Source organism: Pantherophis guttatus, chromosome 2 (assembly GCF_059756535.1).
Source record: "Pantherophis guttatus breed Tessera chromosome 2, ASM5975653v1, whole genome shotgun sequence".
Classification (NCBI taxonomy): Eukaryota; Metazoa; Chordata; class Lepidosauria; order Squamata; family Colubridae; genus Pantherophis; species Pantherophis guttatus.
In genome coordinates this window covers 149,629,752-149,656,246 of record NC_142064.1, presented here as the reverse complement: position 1 = coordinate 149,656,246, position 26,495 = coordinate 149,629,752, and the positions used below count along the sequence as shown (strand labels likewise).

Below are 26,495 nucleotides of genomic sequence, written 5' to 3'. Positions count from 1 at the left end.
CCATTCCAAATAGAAACATAATACAGAGGATTTTGTATCTGATCTTTCTAGGGATTGTGATGTGTCATCCTTAGAAAGAGAAATGGAAACTGGCCAGCTACCCTCACTTCTGCGCTCTGAACACCAGAGTAGCTTAACAGTTTTCCTCTGAGTAGTTTCCAATATGTTATCTTCTCAGAAGGACTGTTCACATAGGTGCTAACTCTTGATTGTCATATGCACCCAGGCCTAACAAAGATGCTTGAAAGCTATCTAAAGATACAGGCCTAAGTGCTGAGTATGACTGGTAGCATGAGATTAAAAAAAAAACCTTGACTTTATGGACAAACCCATATAACTTTCTCTACAAACAGATATGATGTCATTACTTTCTTCCAGGATGTTTTCTCAAGTAGTCTACAATCCTGGAATTTTTTGGTAGTCTCCCATCCATTAAATAGGTCTGATGCTGTTTAGTACTTTTAAAGATAAGCCAGACTTGAATAGGCCCTATTGTCTGTTGTGATGGGAAAGATAGAAGGGAAAGGGCAGAGTCAAACATCCCATTTTTTTTTTCTTTTTCAGCAGAAAATAATCTTTTCAGGAGAGAAGGATGAACAATGTCTTTTGACTTCCAGGATGGTAAGTTTTCTGCCTGAATCAACATGCATCTGCAACCTGAGTGGGCAGCAGTTGGATGGACGTCACCCTTCTCCCACCTGGCACTTTCCTTGAGTTCCTTGAGTTTTTAATTCTCAGAATTCTAAGTCAGCATGTCAGAAGATGAACATGCAACACAACAGCAGTATCTAGAAGCTGCCAGCTGGAGAAAATCTTCCCAAATCATGCCAAGGGTTATCACTTGGGGAAGCAAACAGCCCAAATGTCTCTATGCGCCTTTTGTGAAAGCAACCACTTTTGGCTTTGTTTGCAAAATTTGAGTTGTAGCCTGCCTACCTGGATTTTAGAAACCTGGGCAACTATTTGGGGTGTCTCAGCAATTAAGAGGAATGCTAACTAGTATAAGCAGAAACTGTAAACCGTAGCCTGACCAAGGTTAGTAATTAGCTAATGGTGGGAGGGACACCTGGAAGTTTTATTCAGTTCCTTACCCGAGAAATACACAACTTCTTTAAAGTTATTTCTTTGTGGGAGGGATTTAAAATCTTATAAAGTTTCTGACTTTTAAATATTTTTAGCGTGGATCTTTGTTCCATGTTGTCATTTATCTTGAAATTGTAGAGTGGAAACCAGACGCTGATATGATTCCCAGTCTGTCCTAGATAGCCAAGAGGCCTTTTAAGATATGGAGACACCTACAGGAGACCTCAACAATGCCAATACGGTAGGTTTATATTATTTTTACTTTTTATTTTAAAAGTGAATCTTAGGATAGAGATCGATGGTTGGTTCAAGATACAAATACTGATAGAAGAGAATATTTGTAGTTCACAGTTGAACTGTGAAGTCCTTGTTGTTCTCTGAGCTTGGTGGTTTTCTTGCAGATGTTTCATTACCAAACTAGGTAACATCATCAGTGCTGATGATGTTCCTAGTTTGGTAATGAAACATTTGTAAGAAAGCCACCAACCTTAGAGGGCACCAAGGACTACACAAGCTACAAATACTGTAATTCTCCCTTGATTTATATCTTCTTTTATTGTAATGTAAGCTACACTTAATTGATAAAACATCAGTTAGCATTAATGAATGAACTAATGAACCTCACTATCTGGAAGGTCATATTTCCTTACACTGTACAACAGGGATTTTAGTTCTTTTGAGAGCTCAGACAAACATAAGGAGATACACTGACAGTGTTAGAATTCTTGTATATATGAAAAGGCCTCACATTATTGAGAAAACATGAATATAATATGATTCACGTTTCAAGCAACTCCACAGTGGTACATAACTAATGTTAGTTTTCTGTCTGAACTAATTCAAAGTGAGTACTGAAAAGTGAGTGTTATTCTGAAATCAAAGATTCTGCCATAAATGTCATTATTTACAAAATGAAGAATTAAACCTAAATAATGGCATTGATCATATAGGCTGTTCAGGACTGAGAAGAAAATAAATTTCATGCTTTCTAGAAAAGATTCTGGATCTTCTCCATGCTAAATATCCAATAATTCCATTGTCCAGACACATTGTTAAAAATATGTATTTGGTAAAGCTCAATATTTTTAATTACTATACACAAAATGAAATGTATCTGTAAACAAATTATTTCCTAAATGAAACACAAAAGGAAGGGTAAGCATATTTTTAAGCCTAGACACCAGAAACACTCCAAACTGGGTCTTAGGGTAAAATAATTCTACTCCAGGGTACAGTAACTTACAGTACAACAATATCCTAAGAAAAGGAAGCAGACTTTTTAATTTTCGCATATATAACCTTGACAACAGAGGCAGAAACAAACAAGGGACACCAAACTGCAAGGCAGGGCTTTCAATCAAGGATTGTGCCCAAGAGCAAAGTGTTGTTTTCATCTTAGAATTATCGGCCAAGTGTGATTGGACACAGAAGGAATTTGTCTTTGGTGCATATGCTCTCAAGTGTACATAAAAAGACAAGATACATTTGTCAAGAATCATAAGGTACAACACTTAATGATAGTCATAGGGAACAAATAAGCAATCAAATCATTCTCTGCTTTTCCTTTGCTTTATCTGGAAACTCATTTCTCACAACCTGTACTTTTTACTTAACATGATTTGTCTGATAACTAGCAGAAATACAGGATACACTCCTAAAGACAAACAGCTTCTTCCTCATATTACACATTTCCACTTATTCCTCTTATGTCCTCCATTCGTTCTATATATTACAGGGTACTTTCCAATGCTATCCCTTTGCTTTCTTCTCCCAAGTTTATTTCTGAATGACTTTAATTTAAAAAAACAAAACAAAACAAAGTTCAAACAATAATGAAGAGTTTAAACAGTAATGACAACATATTCCAATTGTGCATGTTATTAGCATAATTTATATTCTTACAGTCCTTACAATTTGATTTTCTGGACCACTGAAGTAGGCTTTTTGATTTGAAATGAAAGTTTGACTAGGGGTTTTCTTTAATGTCTGATCAGCTTGGCAAAGCAGAGGTTTTCTTTATCTTACAAGCTTGTAATCAGCATGGCAAAGGGTCAAGTTTCCATACTCTACCAACTGAGTAAACTACACGTTTCCGCCTCCAGAAGAGACTGAAAATTTGGGTGCATCCTATACTCCGAATGTAACCCCGCCCATTCGCCGCCCCCCACCCTTTGGCCTCCGCGCGTCCTCTTCCTGGCTGCAGAGATTGCCAGTGACAATGGCTTGCGTTTTTGGGCTCCAGACGTCGCGTTTTCAGCCTCCAACCACTCCGTTTGAGAGCCCTTCAAGGCTGCGGGGATTGGCAAAGCACATTGCTAATTGCCGCCCCAAAACGCAATGCTTTTGGAGGCTGAAAACGTGATGTGCGGTGCCCAAAATGGCTACCTGGAACAGCTGCTGTCTTCACACTTTGCCTGCTTTAGTCACTGGAGCTCCCTACGATGATCAGCTATGCTTTAGAAGCTGTTTTTTAGCCCCAACCACAAACTCAAATAACCATCTGACGTTTTAAAAATTAAAAGGGAAATACAAGTGATAAGCCAAGAGAATGACCTGGAAAATAGTTTTTAATTAAATTTAGGAAACAGGCTTGTTAAAGCCTTGAAAAAAATATGTGTAATGGGATAAGGAAGAATTTAAGAGAAATAAAATCCTATAACAATAATTGGCTGAATTTAAAATTAAGACTGCTAGAAGTAAAAAGTAGTAATATAAAGTTGGTTTATTTGATCAAGGTTAATGTAAGACTTCATTTTGTTTTGCAAAGTTCTTTAGGGACTTTCTGCTGACACCAGGACTGAAAAGTTGATGTTTTATGGATTTGCTTATAGGGAAGGGAAGGGCTGGAATCCTTGTTAAACAAATTTAACATACTTAGGGGGGGGCCAAAAAGCCCTACTAAGCAGATATATACAAAAGTATGAAGGCTATTGCTTAATGCATTGTAAGCCGCCCTGAGTCTCCGGAGAAGGGCGGCATATAAATCGAATTAATTAATTAATCCTTGTTGTAATGAAGGTTGGAAGTCACTTCTTTATATATTTTTCTTTATTCTTTCTTTCTTTCCGGCACTTATTTTTTTCCTTTCGATTCTCTTCTTCTCCAAGTGTAGTTTTTATTAGTTTTTACTGTTGTAATTAAAAAAAAAAAACATGCAAAAACAAAGAAGGGCGTCATGCATTTATTAGCGTCATGCATTTTTGTTTGAAGTACAAACAGCTTATCTGGCCAAAAGGTGTTCTTTTCTAGAAACTGAACAAACATGCACAATCAGCCTTTCAGATTTGTTGATGTAACCATGAGAGTCAAGGGCTGGAGAACTTAAATCAAATCCTATTCATGTCCCAATCCTTGGGGATTCTGGACAGGCAACTGCTTTCCTGTAGCTGCATATTAAAATATTTTCTATTTTATTCCCATACAGCAGTCAGAATGCACATTGGGGAGACAAAGCTTCAAATTCTGATTTAGCTTATTTAGGGAAGAGTTAATATTATCCCAACTTCACAGGAATGTTGTGAAGACAGATTGAGAGAATTAAGAGTAATGTTGCAATAAATTTAGGGAGTGGAGATGGAAGTAGAATATTATTCTTATAGAAAAAAATGCCTATAACTATAACTAATCTTTTTATGTTCTGGAGCAAAGGTGCTCCAGAATTATTTAACATTTTAATATATTTAAATATAAATATATTTAATAAAGTTCAGCAGAAACGGTTTATCCTTATTCCAGTAGGAAATTCACTTAAAGAAGCCTTCTCCAACCTGTCACTCTCCAGATGTGACATAATAATAGGATCCCAGCAAGCAGGAATGCTGGTTAAACCTTCCAACCACTTCAGTCCCGAGACATCTGAAGGATACTTGACTGGAAACTTCACTTCAGTGTTTAGCTCACACAAAATGTAAATTACATCTTCCAGGGCCCTCAAATCCAATGACAGTTAAGTACATTTTGTTTTAAAATGACAACACACTGTTCTAAGCTGGCATGCCTTATCCATTTGGCTTCTGTCAGCTTTCTCCCAGCCTTCCAAATTTATCTGAGTTGAAGAAACCAGTTGCAACCAGAATTTCAGTAAAAATGCTAATTACAAAGAATCTGAAACTGATTTCAATGCAAACTTCATTGAATATATTACAACTAATTTCTAAGTAAGCATTCATATTTGGGATAAAATACCGAATTTTAAAGATTTACATGGCCACCCATCTTAACCAATATCTAGCTTCCAGTATGGCAAAGAGAGAATTGTTATATTTAAGTTTCCTTGAGATTCTGATTGCTAAAGTGACACATTACAGCAAAAGGCAGAAATGGCTTCATCCCCAATCCAAGATTTATTGTGTTTAACTGAGCCCTACTGGACTTTTAAAAACAATCAAGAATAATTTTTTGAGTATTTTCTTTGGGTTTTTTTTATTATTACTATTAAATGGTATTTCCTCAAAGACTAGTTGGCCAGTTTATATAAACACTTTAAATGCATATTACATAAGTCTCTGCTTTTTCAGTCTGTTCCGACCTCTACACGCGAACCGGAAGGGGAAAAAAAATTCTTTTGCTGCTGTAGAAAGTGGAAGTACTGTAATTATGCATTTCTGGAGCCAACTAGCTTTGCGGTATCCTTTAAAATTTACCATTCAAGTGAATTTTAGGTTGTATGCAAGAACTTCACACACGTGGGTCAGCGAAGAAGCTCACAGCAGCCATTAGTGAAACTAGCGTTAACAAGCAGTTCTAATAACTCAGCAAAAATCATCTTCGGGAGCCGTTAATAGACCTGACAGCATAAAAAAACAACAACAACAGACCAAAAGGAGAAACAGAAGACACCCAAGCTTAAACTGAAGACTGCAAACTGCCAACTCGGAGAGGAACGGCGGCGACTACTTCGATTTCTGCAAAGGCTCGCTCGCAAGCACCGGCAGTCTATTGAGTCATCAGTATCATCCGTTGCAACAAGGACAGCTCGGCTTCCGGGAGATTAGGAGTCTCTAGTGCATGTATACAACAGCAGCCAGACACACACACCCAAACTGGCAGAAACCTGTTCTGCCCGGATCGGCTGTAGCTGTAGCGGCGGCAGCAGCAGCACGAGCTCGAACCTGGGGAAAAAAGCTCGCGCCGCCGCGAAGGCAAGAGCGCGCACTGGGGCTCGCGCCCGGGAACCCTTATGCCAAAGCAGGTCGACCGCTAGGGGGCGCTACCCGAGTCCGGGGGGAACCTGCCCCAGCAATTAAGATGACGCTTCTTTAAAAGCTGAGGGCCAAATGCAAACTCTATAAAGTACACGCGTCCCAAAGAAAGCCGTGGGGCTGCGTCAACTCTCCAGCCGGTCAGCGTGACTGCAGTGTGGCAATTTGGCGCGATTTTTTTTTTTTTTTTTTGGTTTGGTTAGTTTCGTTCGCCGCGCGCGCGACTGTTTCACGCGAGGCTTTTTGCCCTGGAAATGTAGTGGTCACCCCAGGAATTTGCAACTGCGAAGCTACAAAGAACTACTTGGGTGCCAAGTGGTACCCAGACTTTGGTCTGAGCACCAGCCGGGTCCACTCGGACGGCTTCGTTGCTTTTTCAGTTTCTTGGTCTGGATCATGTTTGCACCTTGGGACTCAAATGATTAAAAGTCCACGCCTCCTCTCTTTTGAACGGCTTCTTTGCGGGGAGGGGGGTGGTATTTAGCAGATCTTGCCATTTCTCCTTCGTTGAAAAGATGCCGATGGTGGCTGGCTGGCTGGCGGGCCCAAGGAGGAAGAAATTCACGCGGATGCCTTCCGCAAGACGAAGCTCGGCGCTCCCTGCGGCAATTTACCTTAGCTGACCTTCCTGCGAATGAGGGGCTGAGCTAGATTTAAGCGAGAGGCTCCCCCGCCGTCGCCCGCGTTTATAATCCCCGCGTTAATACGCGAAGGGAAGTTCCCCTTGTTGCTCTCACCCACCCGCCACAGACGACCCCCGCAAATTCACGTGCTGATGAAGACACGAGCGGAAACCATGCGAAAGAGTGAGGGGGGGGGAGGCGGGAGATGGTACCTTTAACAGTACAGAGAATTGTTGGGAAAGAGCGGGTCGAACTTACTAGGAAAGGCTCCCCTGCTGCAGGCAGGGGAGGGGAAAAAAAAGACGGAAAGGCTGCAGTCTTGGGAAGCGAGGAGTCTCACGCGAGGGATTTCCTCCAACCGAGATGGGCTCTTCGGGGATGAGCTAAACTAGGGACTCCCAAGCGGCGCAGCGAAGCTTCCTTTTGCATGAAGATGCTCAGCCTCTATGAAATGGGAGGCGGGTGGGGGGAGGGGAGCTCACTTAGTGCATTTTTTAGAATATACATTACTAGCGGGGAAATGGTTTGTCGAGCTCTGCCTGCCGCTGCTTCTTAAAAGAGGAAGTTAACAAGGGGAAAAAAAAAGAGGGACAGGGAAAGTCTCTTTAATAACCGCGCGTCTGGGCTGCGGCTTAGGCGAATTACATCAGTTTTATGGCATTATGAGGAAAGAGGAGAAGGTGTCACGAAGGGAAGCAAACGTGGCAGAGTCCGACCGCTCTCCAAATAAAACTCGTCCACCCCATCCCACTGCACCCTTCCCTTGGGTTTGTCGCCTCCTCTCCCAACGTTACTCGTTCAGGTCGCGGCTCCTTGCGGCCGCCCGGCGCGCGCTTCCTTCTAGAGCGCGCGGAAGCCGGCCCGCCCGCTACCTCGCCCGCTCGTTCGTCAGCTGCTGCAATTGCAATTGCAATTGCAAAACCGGGTTCCGGCGCGCACATGGCGCTGCTGAGTTACAGCGCGCGCCAGATCCGCCGGTAGAGACCGGCTTGAGCCGGTATATAAAAAAAGCGGAGCTGATGTGGTGTGAACCAGAAGAGACGGCAGCATTTGCTAAAAAAGGAGCGGGGAGAGCGTGCGTGGGAAGGCGAGAGAGATTGCTAAGAGTCGAGCCGAGGGCAGAAATCCCCCCCGAAAAAAGAAAAAAAACTCGGGAGCGAAGGACGCGCCGGCTGACCATGGGGCAGCCTTGGCACCAGCAGCGGGAGCCTAGCATCGGATAACGAGCCAGACTCCCGGCCGCTCTTTCCCGACGAAGGGGGGGTCTATTTTAGGAGTAGGGCAGGCTCCACCTTTTCCAAAGGGGGTCAGGAGTATAAGTCTGAAGCGACTGCAGCCCCCTTCCCGCGCCTTCTGGAGCGGGGTCTTTGGTTCGCGCTACTGAGGGCGAAGGGTCGGGTGTTCCAGCCGCTGCTTCAGCATGTTGCTGACCAGGTCATAGGCCAAAGGTGCTCCTTTCTGCAGCTTGGGGGGAAATCCTTTTTCTTCCACATCTTTCTCTCCCCAAGTTGCAGCAGCAATATCTTCTGACCTGGTAAGTGACTTTTCTTCTGGGCACAAGTTTGGTTGTCTTACTGTCGCTTTTTTTTTTTTAAACTGTTACCTATTGTTTTAATCGGAAAGAGCATCCGCCTCTCTGAAAAAAAGGGGAGAGCAAAGAATCCGATTGGAAAAATAAAGTGTAACTGTGCCTTGAAGGTTGCACAAGAGATGAAGATACACTCCTGGGCCCTCGTGCGAGTGCTCCCTTCCCACGCTCTACATACATCGCGTGGACTGGGAGCGGGCAACGGAGGGGTTGCTCTTCCATTGGGAAGACTACATTTAAAAGAAAAACCTTGCTTATAAAATAGGTCTCTCTCCCCCTTCTGTTTTTAAAGGGGAAAAAAGCTTTGTATGGCGTTATTTATGCAAGGCGAAAGAACAGGGCAGATCTGCATTCTATCAATGCGCTTTAAACCGGCTTCAGGATAACCGCATGGCGCAACGTGGCCGCTAAAAATTGTGTTCCGCGCTATTGAATTCTGCAGGCGTCGCATCTCCGCTAAACAAAGCCCTTGGATCCCACATCTTTTTTAAGCTGCGCTTTTCTGAGCTGCGACCGGGAAAGCTTAAACGAAGTACAATGTTTAAGCAGAAATAGCATAGACAGGACTTAACAATACATATTCTCCAGAAGCAAATGAAACTAATATTGGACCGTGTCCTATGCCAGGCTTTAGACAGGATTTGATCAAGATCTCACTCAATGCTATGTATGGATTACTATATTATGATTCAGATTACAGAAAGCCTTGGCTCTTTTCTTTCTGCCCCAAATTAGGAAAAAAATGCAATTCTTTTAACATTTGATTTTGCTGTAGGATTTGTTACACCCCTTAACATATCACCACATACATGTAACATTTAATTCAAACCAGGTAGGACTATTAATACAATAGTCCTGCCTGGTCTGCATTAAGTGTTACAGTAACGAAAGTTACTTCGCTCTGATTTTGCAGAGATTCTTGAAATATTAGATACCATCTGTTCTTATTCCTCCAAATCTGAAGTCATCAGGCACAAACTGTCCAGTCTTATGGTTTCATAAGCACCTGCACATTGCAGGCTGACTAAAAATAATTACTGATTGCCCTTTCTGCTTTCTGTATTATTTTTACCTATTTTAATTAACATGTTAAAAACCTCATGACTAATTAGTTTAAAATGGCCTAGCAGTGCCTTTGGACTAAAGCATAAGTGATTTGATGAATGTTTAAAAACAAAGTTTTTTTTTAATTTGCCTCTTGCAAACCAACTTTTAAAATCCTTCCTCTATTATACAACACTCAATCCTATATTTCAGGAATTATTTGACAAAAATAAATTAATTTTAAAAAGCATTTATTGACGTAAAAATTCCTGATAAAGAAATGTTTTCCTGAAAACATTTAAAACTTTTTATTACATACTTTAAATTATTTTTTTTAATTATTTTACTAACTTTCTCCTAAATGTATCTCACATGTAATTTGGCACACTGAAGCACCTTATATTTCACTACATATAGTTAAGATGTCTATGACATCATGGAATTTGTTCCTTATGAATAGTACAATAGAGTATATACTGATACTAAGACATAATAGTATTACAGTAATAGTATGTATACAAAAATCTTGTGTATCAAGGATACAGAATTGCCTATTTAGTGAAACCCGAAACTGTTAACTGGGACTAAAGCAGAACTTTGTATGCATTAATGTTTCCAAGCGACCCCACAGAACTGGCAGCTAAAGAATGATTGGCAATTGCAGTAGGATAGAGCTTTTTGCAAATCCTTGCACTGCAAGAATGCTGGAATAAAAGATGGAAAGTCCAAGAATTTTAAGTCGGTGACTTTATTACTTTTGTCATGAAGTTTAGCAAAGCTCTACTATCTTTTTTTTTCCCCTGTGGAAAGTTGCTCTGCACTCCATTGAGAAAATATACTGACTTCATCATATTGAGATATTGAATTAGAACAATTCAATTGTTTCAGAAAGCACTTTTATACTTAATTTTTAGAGCACCAAGATCTTCTAATACCACTTTCCCCAATGTTCTGTTGTCCAGCCCCACTAAATTAGAACTCCCATATATCCCTACACTTTCTTGGGTTTAAAATATGCATTATTGCATGGGGACTCTTTTTGGCTCCTAATGCTCTAATCTACCACGGTTGAGGCATCAGCAGAGCAGAAAAAGGGAATTGTAGTCTCCAAGTTGAAACAGCTTCGATTCACTCGGAACACTTGAGTATATTATTTCCAAAGTTTACTCATGTGGAAAATGCTCTGAACATACTCATATTTCTAAGAACCACTCAAAGGTTATTTATTTATTTATTTATTTATTTGTTCAACTTGTATGCCGCCTTTCTCCGAAGACTCAAGGCGGCTTACAATGCATTTAAAAACCATATATAAAACATTAAAAGTTAAACCATTAAAAACAATTAAAACCCATTCACACCATTCATGGCCGGATCTCACCAAATTGCAGCAGCGAGATCAACGGCCCCAAGCCTGCCGGAAGAGCCAGGTCTTCACCGCTTTTCGGAAGGCCAATAGGGTGGGGATGGTCTGGACCTCAGGATGTGGCGTACCATTAACCTGGGACTATACAAAGTATCAGCACAAAGAACTTTTTCAGGTATGCTTGACTCTTTTAGAGTGCACTAGATAAGGAGCTTTTATTGAGTTACAAAGCCCCTTGAGAATCAGCAATCGCTGCCCGTGTATAGGCAGTCCTGTACACAGCTTCCATCTGTACAGGTAGACCTTGACTTATGATCAAAGTTCTGATAGACCTCCCCCCCCCCAATTTTTTTTACTTAGAATCCAGTTCCAACATCTGCCCCAATCTCCCCAGGTCATGTGACTGCATTTTGAGCAGCCTGCCCACATTTGCAGCACTCCACAATCACGTGACTTGGCTTATGCCATTTTTGCCAGAAACCAAAGTTTACTTCCAGTTTCCAGCAAAAACCACCTCATAGTAAACAATGGATTCCCTTAATGACTGCCACATTTGCTTAAAGACCGCCATAAAAAAAGGTAAAACTGGGTCCCGTCATATGATGACTTGCTTTATAATTCTAATTGTGGACCTAAATTATAGTTGTAACTCAAGAATTACCTGTATAGGCTGTTCTAGTGCTTAAAAAGAGCCAGTTTGGTGTAGTGGTTATGATACTGAGCTAAAAACTGGGAGACCATGAAATTCTTGTTCTGCCTTAAGCACAAAAGCAGTTGGGTTTTCTTGGGCGAGTCTGAGGAAGAAGAAGCAGTGGCAAGCCAATTTGGAAACCTTGCCAAGAAAACTGCAGGGACTGCAGGGACCAAGAGTCAAAACTGACTTGAAAAAACAGAACCAGGAACATTTAAAATCATCATATGGAAGGTTCAGCATTTTCAACTATGAAGACAACATCTCTTAACAGTAGGATAGGCTTGGATTTAATTAGAATCCAGCCTCAAGAGCAGATTGCAAATACAGGATTCTCCCCACTCTCACTACAGCTTTGGGATCATCATGGATTCTTTTGTACCCCCAGAACTGCCCTCGACTATATTTTCATCTCCTTAATTGCTTTTTCTTGAATGGCATCAGTTTGTTCTTATGATGAAATATATTTTGAGCTTAGAAATTCAACTGGTCCTATAAAATCAGCATAATTTGTGATAATGAGATGGAGAATTAATAAACAAATTTACTTCAATTCTTTATACTGTAAGGGGTGTCAAACTTTATTTCATTGAGGGCTGCATCAGGGTTGTGTTTGACCTGTGGGGGCTGGAATGGCCAGGGTGGGCGTGGCCACCTCAACGTCACTTGTGTTGGGGGCGCCTGTGATGCCCCAAGTGCTCTGCCAGTGAACATGGGCTTCCGAGCTCCGTTTTTGGCTGCGATGGCCTCCTGCAACCCTCTGCCAGCAAAAATGTGGCCCTCCCGAACTCTGTTTTCGCTGGTAGAAGTACAGTGGGTCAGTCCTTCGCTGTTTCCAGGGCGGCCCTGCAGGCCAGATCTAAGCAACCCATGGGTTGGATCCATCCCCTGGGCCTTGAATTTGATACCCCCGATCTAGGGGAAACTACATTTTTTAATATTTATTTCACACTTAATTCCTTATATTTTAGCAAGTGAACTTTATGTGCCTTGTGTTTTTAGAGGATACCCCAATCTTAACATCTTTTCTATTCCAGAGCAAAATGACTGTCAAAGCACCCAAAATGTCATGCTTTACCCCAAATGTTTATACTAAAGTGCCTGATGGAGGATGGGGATGGATTGTGGCATTCGCTTTCTTCTTTGTGGAGGCCTTGACGTACGGCATTATCAAGTCCTTTGGGGTCTTCTTTACTGACTTAGTGGACTGTTTTAAGGAAAGCAACAGCAGGATAGCATGGATAATCTCAATATGTGTATTTGTACTTACGTTTACAGGTAAGCGTATACTTAGATAATAGTTTATTTATTTATTTATTTATTTTATTTGTATACCGCTCTTCTCCAACAGGACTCAGGGCGGTGAACAGCCACGGTAAAAACACAACATATAAAATTTAAAAACAATTTAAAAAACATTAAATAATTTTGGCCATCAATTTAAAAACCCAATTAAAACCAATTATAAATTTAAAACCGCAAGGATGGGGTCAAGCCAGCCCGTCTAGATGAAATAGATGTGTTTTCAGGGCCTGACGAAAAGTCCGGAGGTCTGGTATCGTGCGTATCTCTGGGGGTAGGTTGTTCCAGAGGGCAGGTGCCGCCACAGAGAAGGCTCTCCCCCTGGGGGTCGCCAGCCAACATTGTCTGGCCAACGGCACCCTGAGGAGGCCCTCTCTGTGTGAGAGAACTGGCCGGTGGGAGGCTATTGGCGGCAGAAGGCGGTCTCGTAAATACCCCGTCCCTAAGCCATGGAGCGCTTTAAAGGTGGTCACCAACACCTTGAAGCACACCCGGAAGACCACAGGAAGCCAGTGCAGCTCGCGCAGGAGAGGTGTCACATGGGAGCGCCCCATTGCTCCCATAATCCCCCGCGTGGCCGCATTCTGGACCAACTGGAGCCTCCGGGTGCACCCCAAGGGGAGCCCCATGTAGAGAGCATTGCAGTAGTCCAGGCGGGAAGTGACGAGTGCCTGAGTGACCGTGCGTAGGGAGTCCCGATCTAGAAACTTCATATAAAGTTATATGAAGTCTTACAAACCTGGTCTTATACATGGATAATTATGACTTAAGACCTGTGCTTTCAATGGGCTTAAAGGGGCCCTACCCAGCATAAGGCTTGGTTATACTATTGGTGGTCATTTAATGACCACTTGTTTAACAATCATTCAAACTTAGGACAACCCTGAACAACAGTGATAATTACAGTCAATCCTTGAACTTGCAGCCATTGCACCATTCCCTGTAGCAAAGTGATCGTGATTTGGGCATGTTGCAACCAGCGTGCATTTATTATAAGCATCAGAACATCCTGTGATCACTATTTGCAATCTTCACAGCTGGCTTCCACCACGCAAAGTCAATGGGGAAGCCAGCAGTAAGTCGTGGTCAGATGATGTTTGCGCTTAACCACCCATAGTGATTCACTTAACCACCATTGTGGGACTGCTGTAAATCTGGTGTGGTTATGATGTTTTGGGTTAACAACCGTGTCCCTTAATGACAGATTTGCCAGTTCCGATTGCAGTCAGTAAGGACAACATATATTTATCCCAAGTGAGATTACTGTCAAACCAGCTCCTGTCTTTCAATAAGAGAATTCTGAAAGAAATAGGTACTAGAACAATTAAGGATTGCATTCTGTATACATTGATTTACAATTAGGCTCTTGGAGAAAGTTTACTTTTTATGCATTTTATGCTTAATAACTGTTTTAGATGATGGCTTAATTCAAGTTTACAGACATATTTGAGGGACCGTCCTTTATAGTATCTGCCCATCCTATTTAATCCTGCAGAGCTGGCATATTTTGGTTACCTATTAATCAAACCATGTCACCTGATGAGATGTGAGAAATAAGGTTTCTCTGTTGAAACTTGGAACACCTGCCAATTTGCCACTGTGGACTTATTAATGAAATATACATAGTGAGGGGATGTTTTATATTGGTGTCTTTGAGTCACTGGCAACTGTCTGGACTTGTTCCTGCACTCTTCTTGGCAAGGTTTTTCAGAAGTGGTTTCCCATTGCCTTCTTCCTAGGGTTGAGAGAAAGTGACTGGCCCAAGATTACCAATTGTCGTTGTGCCTAAGACAGGATTAAAACTCCCAAACACCCAGTTTTTAGCCTGGTGCTGTAACTCTTAACAACCAGACTGGTTATCATACATTAGGTAAATGTGTGTATGTACAACCTACCACTTGGGATTGCTCTAATAGAATAAAAATAAAATAACCAGAAGTAAATTACTGATGCCTGGTAAGTTTGAATCACTGAACCAGTGACTTATACGTTGTCACGTTCTTAGCTGTTGGATACAAGGTGTTATAAGGGGAGGAGAGATTCGGAGGACCCTGCTAACCAAAGCACATAGGTTGGGTTCCAGTATCCTGGTCTGAAAAGAGGATAAACAATTAAATCTTCCTTCTTTTCGCAGCTCCTCTTTCTACAATTGTAGCTAATCGTTTTGGTCATCGTCTGGTGGTGATGATTGGAGGGCTACTGGTCTGTAGTGGAATGGTTGCCGCTTCCTTTGCACGTACACTGGTTGAAATGTACATCTCAATTGGCATAGTTTCGGGTGAGTTTCTTTTAAAGAAATGTTGAGCTAACATTATTCTGCAAGAAATGTTTACATTGAGAAGTAGAAGTAGCTCTTGTATGAAGAGGCCGAGATATCTAGGAAAGAGAAAAATCTGCAGAGTTCTCAGTTCTGCTGAGTGACCCTGGTTGTTAATGCCATCACAGGCAGACCTGGATTTTCAGCTTCCTTGCCCACTTGACAGAGCAAAGGTTCATTTTGAGAGCTTATTATGGGAAATGTATCATGACACATTCTAATTATTTGAAAACAAGAATTAGCAAAACATGTCAGAATTTCAAGATAAATTATGGGTGGCAAGGAGTATGTCCTGAGTGAATAATTTTTAAAAAATATTTCCGATCCTGCAGGAGCATAACAGCTTTATATTAACATTTGGCATTTATTCACAGGTTTAGGATACTGTTTTGCCTTTCTTCCAACTGTTACCATACTGTCTCAGTACTTTGACAAAAAGCGCTCATTGGTCACTGCCGTGGCTTCTACAGGAGAATGCTTTGCTGTTTTTTCTTTTGCACCAGGTAAAAAAACACGTTTCTTGACTTTTCTGAAATAGAGGCATCTTAATATTGTATGCTTCTTCACCCTTTTGGCATGGATATATCAAAACATAGTCCTGCCCAAATCTAGCTACCTTGGGGCCATGTTAAAATTTTATTTTCAATTAACAAATATATTAATTGTAGAGTAACGGTCCCCAACCTTTCTGGCTCCAGGGACTGGTTTTGGAAGAAAAACTCTCTTCCACAGACGGATGGAAGGTGGGGTATCATACATGGAACTTGGATCCCACACATGTGCAGATTAAGCACCTGTTCACCTGCTGCTTGCACGGCCCCGTTCCCAACATACCATAGATTGGTACTGGTCCATGGCCAGGGATTGAGGATCCCTGTTGTAGAGAATGTGCAACTCCAAATTAATGTTCCTCTTTGGGTTACTCTTGTAATTTAGCAGAAAAAGAGATCAATGATGGAAAAAGGATTTCCATCTCAATCATTTTCAAAAATGCAACATTTCTAGCTAAGTTCTTAAAGATCATACAGTTCTGCCAGACATAGATAGTAAAAGCCATAGATTTTTCATTTGAGCAGAACTGTGCTTAATCCATTAAATCATGCTTCAAAGGCATCGACTGTATATTGTAAAGAAGTAAATAGATAATTGAAGTTCATTTTGATTTAGTGGGTAAAAGCATTAGACTACAATAGTGTTGGCGAACCTTTTTGGCACTGAGTGCCGAAACAGGAGAGCATGCTGGAAGCCAGAAGAGCAGCTCCATGGCGTGCATGTGCACGCTGGGAAGCTGAGCTTCCGGTTTCTGGCATGTATGCGCATACAAAAACCAACTGGCCAGTGCGCATGCATGCACTGGAAACTGGAAGCTCAGCTTCCTGGCGTGCACATGAATTCTGGGGAGCTGCTCTTCCAGTTTCTGGCACTCCCACGAACGCGAAGCCAGAACCCGGAAGAGCAATGGGCGACGGCTGCTGTGCCCGGAGAGATGGCTCTGCATGCCACTTCCGGCACACATGCCATAGGTTTGCCATAACGGGACTAGAACCTAGGAAATCAGGGGTTCTTGTTGGGCCTTAGGCATAAAGCCAGCTGGATGACTTGAGGCCAGTCAGTTTCTCTCAGCCTTAGGAATAAGTCATTGGCAAACAACTTCGGAAAATGTTGCCAAGAAAATTGTATGGAGTTGTCCATGTAGTCACCAGCAATCAAGGCACTAAAAACAAAACAACTATGTAATAATGCAAGTATTATAGATGCAAAATTTAAACTACTGTCAGCAGTAGAAGCCTACTTGGTGGGGCCAGTTACTCATTTTCAGCCCAACATACATCATAGGATTGTTGTGGGGAGAATTGGGAGAGAAGAGTGCTGTATACTCTTATTGGAGATCCTACAAAGAGAAAGGATATCAATTTAATTGTATTCTCAACTTCCAACGTATTTTCTATAAAAGCATAGCAAGTTCTCGGAATGCATGCTGTTTTCATTAAGAGTCAGAGATCATTCCATTCATTATATTCCAAGTAATTAGAACGTCTTTCCAATCTTAAGAAAAATCACATCACCTGCTAAGTAAGAAGTGGGGGAGGGAGATTTAGAAAAATAAAGGACAGGATGACAGAAGGGATATCCAGATCTTTACATTGGAAATATAAAGAAAACTATAAAAGGAGGTTTGTGCCTAAATTTGTAATTAGGGACACGATTTGACTCCTTAGTTATTCTAGACACGAGCTCGGACTACTATAGAGCATGTTCTCACCTTGCTACTATTTTTTTCAATAAGCAGAGTAAAATGACATACAACCTATGCAGAAGCTAAAAATAAAGCTAAATTGCAATTCCAACTGCAGTATTAATAGTAGAAAGGCTGTCTATGTGGTTATCTGGGAGATTAACCCATCGTATCTGAAATTCAAACCCTGGGGTCTTAGCATGCCCATATGGCTGGGTGCAATTTTAGTATGCTACTAGAATTCACCAGGCCTACTATACGTGCTAAGATGAAATGTGCTTTCAGTCCTCCTCCATGCCAAAACCTTCATTTTGCCCATACTTAGTGTCTCCCAATTCTGTTCTAGCTCCCATATCTATTGCATATAACTCAATCCATCATGGTGGAGAAAGACACTGGTTTTAGTTTCACAGAGTATAGATTTGGAAAAGTAAGAGAACTGTATTTGATCCTGTTTTCCCTAAGGTGACAGAAGCATATATATATATTTCTGTCTAATATGTGCTAAAGTTCAGCAGCACCAAAGCTTACCTGGGCAAAGAAACATTTGGTATAAAAATCCGTTTTGTAGTTTGTTTTTCTCATGCTTAAACTATCCACATCTCCCAAAATAATTAGCCAAGAATTCTATGCCGGTCCCTAAACTCCATGAGTGTAAACTATGGCAAAATTTGAATTTACTGTTATAAACGTGAGTGTTTTTCCAAGTTCATACTAGTGGTGAAATGTAAAATTTGTTACTACCAGTTCTGTGGGCGTGGCTTGGTGGGGGAATGTGACTGGGTGGGTGTGGCCAACTTTTTTTTTAACTTTTAAAACCATTTTTTTCTACAACCTCTTCAGTTGAAGAGGTTGTTAAAAAAATGCTTTTAAAAGCCTCTGACCATCCCAGCTGAGTTGCCTGATAGGCAGAGGCTTTTTTTTTCTGATCCAGAAAAAAAGCCACAGGATCATCAGAGGCTTTTTTTTTTTTAATTTTTAAAAGCATTTTTTTCTACAACCTCTTTGGCCGGAAAAATGCTTTTAAAAATAATTTTTAAAAAAGCCTCTGATGATTGTGTGGCTCAGCTGGGCGTGGGGGGTGGGGGTGGGCAGGGATGTTTGCTACCGGTTCGCTGAACCACCCGTTGCCATCGCTACCGGATCCGGCGATCTGGTCCGAACCGGCATTTCATCCCTGGTTCATACGTACGTTTTATTTTTTCCTATGCTATAGCTATCACTGCTTCAAAGGAATACTTTGGTTGGAGAGCCAGCCTCTTGTTTGTTGGTCTACTGCAGCTTGGAATTACTGCCTGCGGATTGCTGCTGCGCCCCATCACAATCATAGCACAAGAAGTAGTGAAAGTACCACCAGTGGAACAGCAAAGAGAGACAAAGTACATGCTTGAAAATGAACAGACACGCACCTCAATAGACTCCATTGACTCAGGAGTAGAAATAACTACCTCACCTCACAACGTATCTAGAGATGCCAACTTGGAACTTAAAAATGAAGAACCAAAGGAAAACATGGAGATGTTCATAGCCAGTAGTGGCATTCCTACCAAGGAACCCAAACCCAAACTCCTAGACTTCTCTGTGTTGAAAGACTGCAGCTTTATTTGTTACGCGCTTTTTGGTCTATTTGCTACTTTGGGATTTTTTGCTCCTTCGCTATATATAATTCCTCTCAGCATGAGCCTTGGCATCAACAAGGATCGCTCTGCTTACATTCTCTCAGCAATGGCAATTGCTGAGGTCTTTGGTAGAATCGGCGCTGGTTGGGTGCTCAACAAAAAGCCCATCAGAAAGATTTACATTGAGCTCATTTGTGTCATTCTGCTGGACATTGCCCTTTTTGCCTTCCCTCTCGCCTACGATTTTTGGGGGCTAATGATGTGTAGCATTTTCTTTGGATTCATGCTCGGGACAGTAGCGGGCACACACATTCCAATGCTAGCTGAAGAGGATGTCGTGGGCATTGAGAGGATGGCATCTGCTGCAGGGGTCTACGTATTTATTCAAAGCTTATCAGGGTTGGCTGGACCACCCCTTGCAGGTAGTGTTAAGCAGCATTTCAGAGATCTTTTTACTTCTCTCTCTACTCTTTCTACCCATGCTGGGGCTCCCTAACAATTGCACCTGTTTCCCAAGGTTCAGTGTGTCATTATCAGGTAGGGCTGAAGAAAGCCCTCACTGAAAATATGAAGAGATACTGCCAGCCAGTATTGACAAGATTCTACCATATGTGCACCTATTACCTGACTCAATATTAGGCAGCTTTCTACTGCGATCGTAATGTATACTAAACCACAGTTGAAGAACAAGTAAAAAATGGAAAAGGTGCTCTTGTGTGAACAGGGAACATTCAATTCAGCTTATATAGGATACATAGGGAAACAGAAGGAAATTGAAATACTCCTAGATGATAAGGGCTGTAGGTCAACAATAGAAGGCAAGAGTTTACATTAGCAGCCCATATAGATTTATAAGCATTGCATTTTCATCAGCCTCCCTAAAGGAGCTAATCAATTTATTGTGTAAAAAGATGTGGTGGCGCAGTGGTTAGAATGCAGTATTGCAGGCTAATTCTGCCAACTGCCAGGAGTTTGATTCTGATCAGCTTCAAGGTTGACTTAGCCTTCCATCCTTCTGAGGTCAGTAAAATGAGAACCCAGATTATTGTGGGCAATATGACCCTGTAAACAGCATAGAGAGGGCTATGAAGCAGCATATAAGTTAGTTAATAAACAATCTTGCTACTTTTTTATCCCTCTAACTTAGTATTTTAGCATTGCCCAGTAAGCACTCCTTTGGCTTCCAGACATTATCCATCTGCTTGGGCGGTAGTTGAACAGTAGCATCCTTACTAATCATATTATTAGCAATGGAAATCTTAATTTACAGAGTGCTTCAAGACTGGTATATTGTTTTATGCCTCAAACTCTACGAAGTGGGTAGTTTTTCCTATTTTACAGAAGGCTAATAGTGAAAGAGAATTTGTCCAGGGTTCAATTAATACTTGAACCCAGCTCTTTACAAGCCATAGAAATCTCTACTTGCCTGACTGTGGCTACATAGATTTTTATTCTGAGTTTAGCAATATGCAAGCAAATAAGGAATCAGAACAAAGTTTACATGTGGAGAGGAAGAGGAGACCTGTAGCCTTCTAGATGTTATTGGACTAATAAGGGATGGTGGAAGGTGCAATTCATAAACACCTGGGAAACCACAAGTTGTCCAGCCACAGCTTAAAGGGTGTAAAAATTAAATAAGACAGAAGCAGACACTCAACCTGAGTGAAACACTATTAAAGAGCAAATGATCATTTGACTTCTATGCCCAAGACAAACAACTGTCATAATTTTATCTTCAAGACTGTTTAGAAATAATTTTAGTAGTGAGTTGAATGCTGCACTTCAAGGACCACCTTCAATACCTTTTCTAGAATTGTTTACAATTTTGAGCTATTTAGGATGGGCCCAAACCCCAAGCATGCATCATGGGAACAGTTTGGTAAAGTCATTTCCCTCTTTTCCCCTTCTTTTTAAATAATGTAATAATTGTTTAAGTAATTCACTTATTAAGCCCAGGTGCCCCTCTGCTTGTTCTTAAACTTGGAAGATTAGATTTGGTGTTCTGTAAGTCACACTCAGGAAAGAAAAATCTGAAGAAAATGTTTCAAAAGATTGTGGCAAACTGGTACGTATAAAGTTTTTCATAACATGCTCTTTTCTTCTTGCTTTTACAGGTGTACTAGTGGATACCACAAAAAAATACAGTTCTGCATTCTATTCCTGTGCTGGTGGAATGCTGCTGGCTGCTGTGTTCCTTTCATTGGTGAGGCCTTGCAAGAATTTAACATGTCAACGAAAGAAACAATCAATACAAGAGAACGCCTCGGAGCCTCAGGACGATTTTATAGAAACTGATTTTGGGAAAACAGAGGATTCTGTAAAGAGCTATGATAGCATAGCTTGAATTTTAACACATATTTAGAGATTGGGGAAAAACAAGTCAGCTCAAGTCCACCTTTCGAAACTAACACATTAAAGGGAATGCAACACAACAAAGGTGAACATGTTAGCAATCATAAAGACTGGTTAATATTATCTATTTGAAAACACCTGACATGTGAAGTTCTATTGATTAATTCCATGCACACACTTACTGAGCATGAAATTGTGATTCAAATGTTCTTATTAATGGGAAGCAGGCAACACATAATATCTCAATTCCAAATTATAGTGAAGAAGCAAGATGTTAGGGGAAAGAAAAATCAGATGTGGCTTATCTGATGAAGCAGTCTTGAAATGTTTCTTTTCATCAAATAAGCATAGCTGCTCTGTTTTTTTAATTTTGGAGAACAGGTATTAAATTTATACTTGGAACAGGTAGCCAATTCTCCTTGTCCTGTGACTTGAATTGGAATCCAGCAACATAAGGGAAGAAGTTAACTTTTGTCACTCTTCACTAGTCAATTAACGAATAGCTTTTGTGTGCTTTTTTAAAAAGTTGGTTAAACTCCACAAAAGTTTGGAGGTTACCAGTTCTATTTTAGGGCCAGTTACTATAGCTTTTTCATAACAGTATTACCTTAAAATGCCGATAAAAATTATTGCATAATCTTAAGTATGATTATTTATATGTTGTACTGTTTTCTTCAAGATACACTACTGAATGTGCATAAATTTGCAGCCTTGGTGAGACTTGCTTTTCGAGTAGATGTATTCAAAATCACAGTATCAGGCATAGAAGGACTAATACTGATTGTGCATGAATAGGATTGTACTTTTAAAGACTTACTGTTACTTGCCTTTCGACATTCAGGCAATCACTGATCTAGCAGTTTTAATTTTTAAAAAAAGTTATTTATTTTTATTTTGTGATTAACTGTTATTTAAAACAAACCATTTGCCCCAAACTCTTTCCAAGTCTTGATGCATTTCTAGTGTGTAGATTTTTAGGCATAGGTAATAGTGCACCTACTTATTTTTATGGTTATAGAAGTCTTACAACAGGTGCCTTTTAAAGAAATGAAACAAAGATACTGTGTGGTGTTTTGGAGTTCAAAGGCTGAAACAACCAGACTATAGGCTTAGTTAATAAGACTTCAAGAGTCTGCTCTGATGTAATGGAGGCTGTGGTTTAAATCCAGTAAAAACATTTCAAGCATGTATGGAATTGTATTAAGATTGTTTCAGTAGGTAGTCCTCAACTTATGATCACAACTGAGCCCAAAATTTCTGTTGCTAGGTGAGACATTTGTTAGGTGAGTTTTGCTCCAGTTTACGACTTTTTTTTGCCACCGTTGTTCAGTCAATTACTGCAGTTGTTAGGTGAATAATGTTTGTTAAGTGAATCTGGCTTTCCCATTGACTTTGCTTGTCAGAAGTTTGCAAAAGGTGATCATGTGACCCTGGTACACTGCAACCGTCATAAATATGAGGCAGTTGCCAATCATCTGAATTTTGAACATGTGACTATGGGGCTGCTACAAAAGTCACAAGTGTGAAAAAGTTATAACTCACTTTTTTCAGTTATGTTGTAACTTTGAATTGTCACTAAATGAACTGTTGTAAGTGGAGAGCTACCTGTAAAAGTTTGATGAATCAGGAGAAAAACATTTTTATTCTGAAAACATTCCACAGTCTTTGGTTATACTATGAATCATCTTTCAGTTAGGTCTATGTCTGTAGGCTTTAGTTCTCCATGGACAAGCTTGAGAACGTGCATGCTGTATTTTTGGGATCTGTTTTTACCTTTGTTAACTTCCACACTCATTCATGTATAGGTCTTTTATGAGTTAAATAGAAGCTCTGATTGTTCCATCAGTGCCTTCATATGAAGGTTGTATGTTTTGTCATTCCATTTGTATGACCACAGTTGTCCTTACAGTAGAGTGCATTGAAAGGTGAAACTATATAATCTAATGCCTCAGTCATCTACTTTCTTGCAATTTCCACTGGACAGTGTGCCTCAGTGGAGCCATGTTTGAGAGCTTAAAGGGGCCAACTGCATAAACCAAGCCTTGGAGAACTTGAGGGTTATCTGATCTATGTTTTAAAAATCCAAGTGACCACAGGAGGGCAGCAGAGAGATATTTAAACCTAACTATTGGCTGTCATCTAGTGGTCATCCAGATTTTTTACAGCTATATCTGATAACCTGGTAATCTGGTTTTTTTTAAAATGCTCCATTCATTGCAGTCACATAATGCATGAATCAATGTAACAGTCACTGCAGAGAAAAAAATGCAACAAAATTAATATTTTTAAAATGCAATTTGTGCATCTCCCATTTTCAGTTAAGTTTTGTATAAAGAAAGGGAATTCTAAGAGGTGGCGGCAACATGTTGACTATTGTTCACTGACTTTTAATAAATAGCCACATCAAAGGTGACACGAGTTTGCTTACCCCACTTTTCTACGTCTTTTTCTCACTAGAAAACTCAGGGGGGAAACAAGAAAATAACAGATTTTGTTCTGAATACACACAAGTACAGATTAAAAATGTTTCTTGATAATCCATTGATAATGGTTGTATGTCAATTATTCTGCTAAGATTATACAAATTAAGGTCATTGTGATTCCTGATAGGGAATAGGGTTTTTCAGTATCCCCTACCAAAAAACAAATGCAACCTAATCTATACCATCACAATGTACTTAAGACATAAATATATGAATGCTGGCAAATTTTCAGTGAATCATATATAAAACATTCTGATTTTAAATATTCTTATAAAAGAACAAAAACATGATCTTAAGAGCTATTTACTGGCACTATGTTCCAGTAAAATCCTTTACTTTTGTCATCAAAATGCCCTAGGCACAGGAATATGGTGTCCCTGTATCTTAAGCAATCCATATTGTCTCCCTGCTGGAAAATTCTGAAGACCGTGTTGCAATTTGGGATCCTTTGTTTACTTTCAGCACTTTATCATCTACAGTAGAGCCTCAATAAACTGCAGAGATCACTCAGAGAAGGGAATAACTAGATTTTCTGGATTTTTTTGGTGGAAAATAAAGGAATAAAATATGAGGCATGTGCCAATAAAATTTGTTATATATTTAGCAAGCATATCTTATATTTGTTATATTCCTAGTAAAGCAGAAAATGTAAGGTAGGCATAGCAGAGTAATAAAATATTTTGAATAAAAGGCCACAGTCACTGGCAAATGCTGCTTTCATACTTAGTTCTGGTTTAACCTACCTAAATTACTGTAGGTTGAACTCTATAATACAGGCAGTCCCTGTGTAGCAACAGTGACTATTTGCAAATGAAACAGTAATAAAAAATCATTTTCCAACCAATGCAAACATTTACCCCAACAAAAACCTTCAGTGTGAAACTGATTAAGATCTGGTCAGTTTCATGCAACCTCAGGTACCAGGAGGGTTATAATCAATTAAGGTTACAAAGCTGAATTTATGAATTTGGGGTTGGGGGGAGATCAGGTACTGACCCTGTAGAAGAGAACTTCATTAAAAGAGCCGAGGTGGCGCAGTGGTTAGAGTGCAGTACTGCAGTCTACTTCAGCTGACTGCTAGCTGCAGTTCAGCAGTTCAAATCTCACTGGGTCAAGGTTGACTCAGTATTCCATCCTTCCGAGGTGGGTAAAATGATCCAGATTATTGGGGGCAAAATGCTGACTCTAAACGGCTTAGAGAGGGCTGTAAAGCACTATAAAGCAGTATATACGTCTTAAGTGCTATTGCTATCTTGAATGAGAAGGCACCACTGTCTGTCTCTCCCTCTTTCAGTCACTTGATTCCTTTAGTGACTGTTGCTTAGTGATCATTTCATCACAACCAGTTCCAATCACTAAACAAGGACAACCTATATGAGAAAAAGTATATTGTGTACTTGACATGTAGTTGGAAAAATTAGTTGTCTCTGCAAGTTAACGAAGTTCTACTGTAATGTTACAAATATTTCCAATACTAAATAATGCAATGTATGTAGCTGACCGTATCTGAAGTTACTATGTACATACCATATTAGTGATCAGAATGCACGCATCTGAACAAGATATTCAAAATCAGGATTAAACATGGTTGAAGCAGGATGCTGATTTATTCTGTACTGTACATTAGTGGATTCTGGAAGAGCTACCAAATAATGAGTTTTGCAATAAACTTTTTTTTAAAGGAAAAAAGAATTTTTTGTTTAAACCTCCTTTTGTTCCAAACTTCACCACTTGTCTTTTTGTTAGTGCTATCACCCATTCTTTGAATTGGCAAAAAACTTATCAGCATGGCATTTGTAATCCCTATTGTCAACTCCTACTTGACCTTTATTTTAACTTCCCTCCAAGGTAAGGTGAGCAAAGCCTAACAGGTTTTATATATCTGAAGCTTCACCTGGAATGATGTCAAAACAGAAATATCAAACTTGGTCCAGCTCAGGATTATTTTAGATTCGGTCATGAACTGAGGAAGAGATGAGGTGAAGACATGGGAACCCAGCAATAAAACATTTTTATATGGCATACTATACTTATGCTAGTAATAGGGCTACTTGGCCTTTACACAAAACTTGTAAAGCCATAAAGTATTCATCCTAATATGGAAAGGCACACATAAATTTTAGAAACACCTCATCATGAGGCCCAATCCAGTTAAGGTAACTGCTGGCCAATTCTTTGGATCTATCCATGGGGCTTCCCCATTTGCCCCATGGCTTGTAGAATAGCAATGGCAAACCTTTGGGGCTTGGCATGTCAAAAATCTGGAAAATCGCTCTCTCTCTCTCATTCATTCACACACACAGCCTAAACAACAAAGAATTATCTTTCCCTGATCTTGGTTATTCTAAACAGCAACACTCAGTGGCCGGCTGATGCTGGGCTTGACGTAGAGGCCTAGGCTGCAGCGTCAACCGTAGCAGCACTTCTGCCACTCAGATACCTTCATGCAGTGTTCTCTTTCTGTTGACAGCCCTCTGCAGCCTCTCCAAGACACGCCCCATTCTCGAGCAGCCTTCCAGCCTCCATAAATCTCACGTGAGAATGTGCTTTTGGGAACAGCTTGTGGCATGTCACCTCTGGCATCCAAGTC

At 40.5% G+C, this 26,495-nt stretch overlaps 2 protein-coding genes across 6 annotated transcripts in view; one reads left to right on the top strand and one right to left on the bottom strand.

Annotated features, from left to right (window-relative positions):
• Positions 1 to 6,262, bottom strand: part of ARSG (arylsulfatase G) — a 95,198-nt gene extending 88,936 nt beyond the window's left edge. Inside the window, exon 1 of one of the 3 annotated variants that reach the window (XM_060688801.2) lies at positions 5,901 to 6,262. The gene's annotated coding sequence lies outside the window, so the exon portion shown is untranslated. The remainder of the gene's footprint in view (positions 1 to 5,900) is intronic. The other 2 variants (XM_087887009.1, XM_087887010.1) reach the window with 2 other exon arrangements.
• SLC16A6 (solute carrier family 16 member 6) lies at positions 1,021 to 25,594 on the top strand. 3 transcript variants are annotated; one of them, XM_034412681.3, is made up of 7 exons: positions 1,021 to 1,035; positions 1,222 to 1,324; positions 12,634 to 12,874; positions 15,033 to 15,176; positions 15,590 to 15,718; positions 18,668 to 19,492; positions 21,185 to 25,594. In XM_034412681.3, the coding sequence occupies exons 2-7, from the start codon at positions 1,286 to 1,288 to the stop codon at positions 21,412 to 21,414; spliced, it is 1,608 nt and encodes a 535-aa protein (XP_034268572.2). In that variant the 5' UTR covers positions 1,021 to 1,035; positions 1,222 to 1,285; the 3' UTR covers positions 21,415 to 25,594. The 3 variants fall into 3 exon arrangements, with proteins under 3 accessions (XP_034268572.2, XP_034268573.2, XP_034268570.2); XM_034412682.3 differs by lacking the exons at positions 1,021 to 1,035; positions 1,222 to 1,324 and adding an exon at positions 7,875 to 8,441; XM_034412679.3 differs by lacking the exons at positions 1,021 to 1,035; positions 1,222 to 1,324 and adding an exon at positions 7,929 to 11,080.
• Positions 25,595 to 26,495: the final 901 nt, after the last annotated feature.

Excerpts from the sequence above, each read along its gene's own strand:
- SLC16A6 (XM_034412679.3), top strand. The coding sequence starts at position 10,796 with ATGCCGCCTTTCTCCGAAGACTCAAGGCGGCTTACAATGCATTTAAAA. Across the intron at positions 11,081-12,633 it reads AGCACAAAGAACTTTTTCAG|AGCAAAATGACTGTCAAAGC; the intron begins GTATGCTTGACT and ends TTTCTATTCCAG. Across the intron at positions 19,493-21,184 it reads GGCTGGACCACCCCTTGCAG|GTGTACTAGTGGATACCACA; the intron begins GTAGTGTTAAGC and ends TTGCTTTTACAG.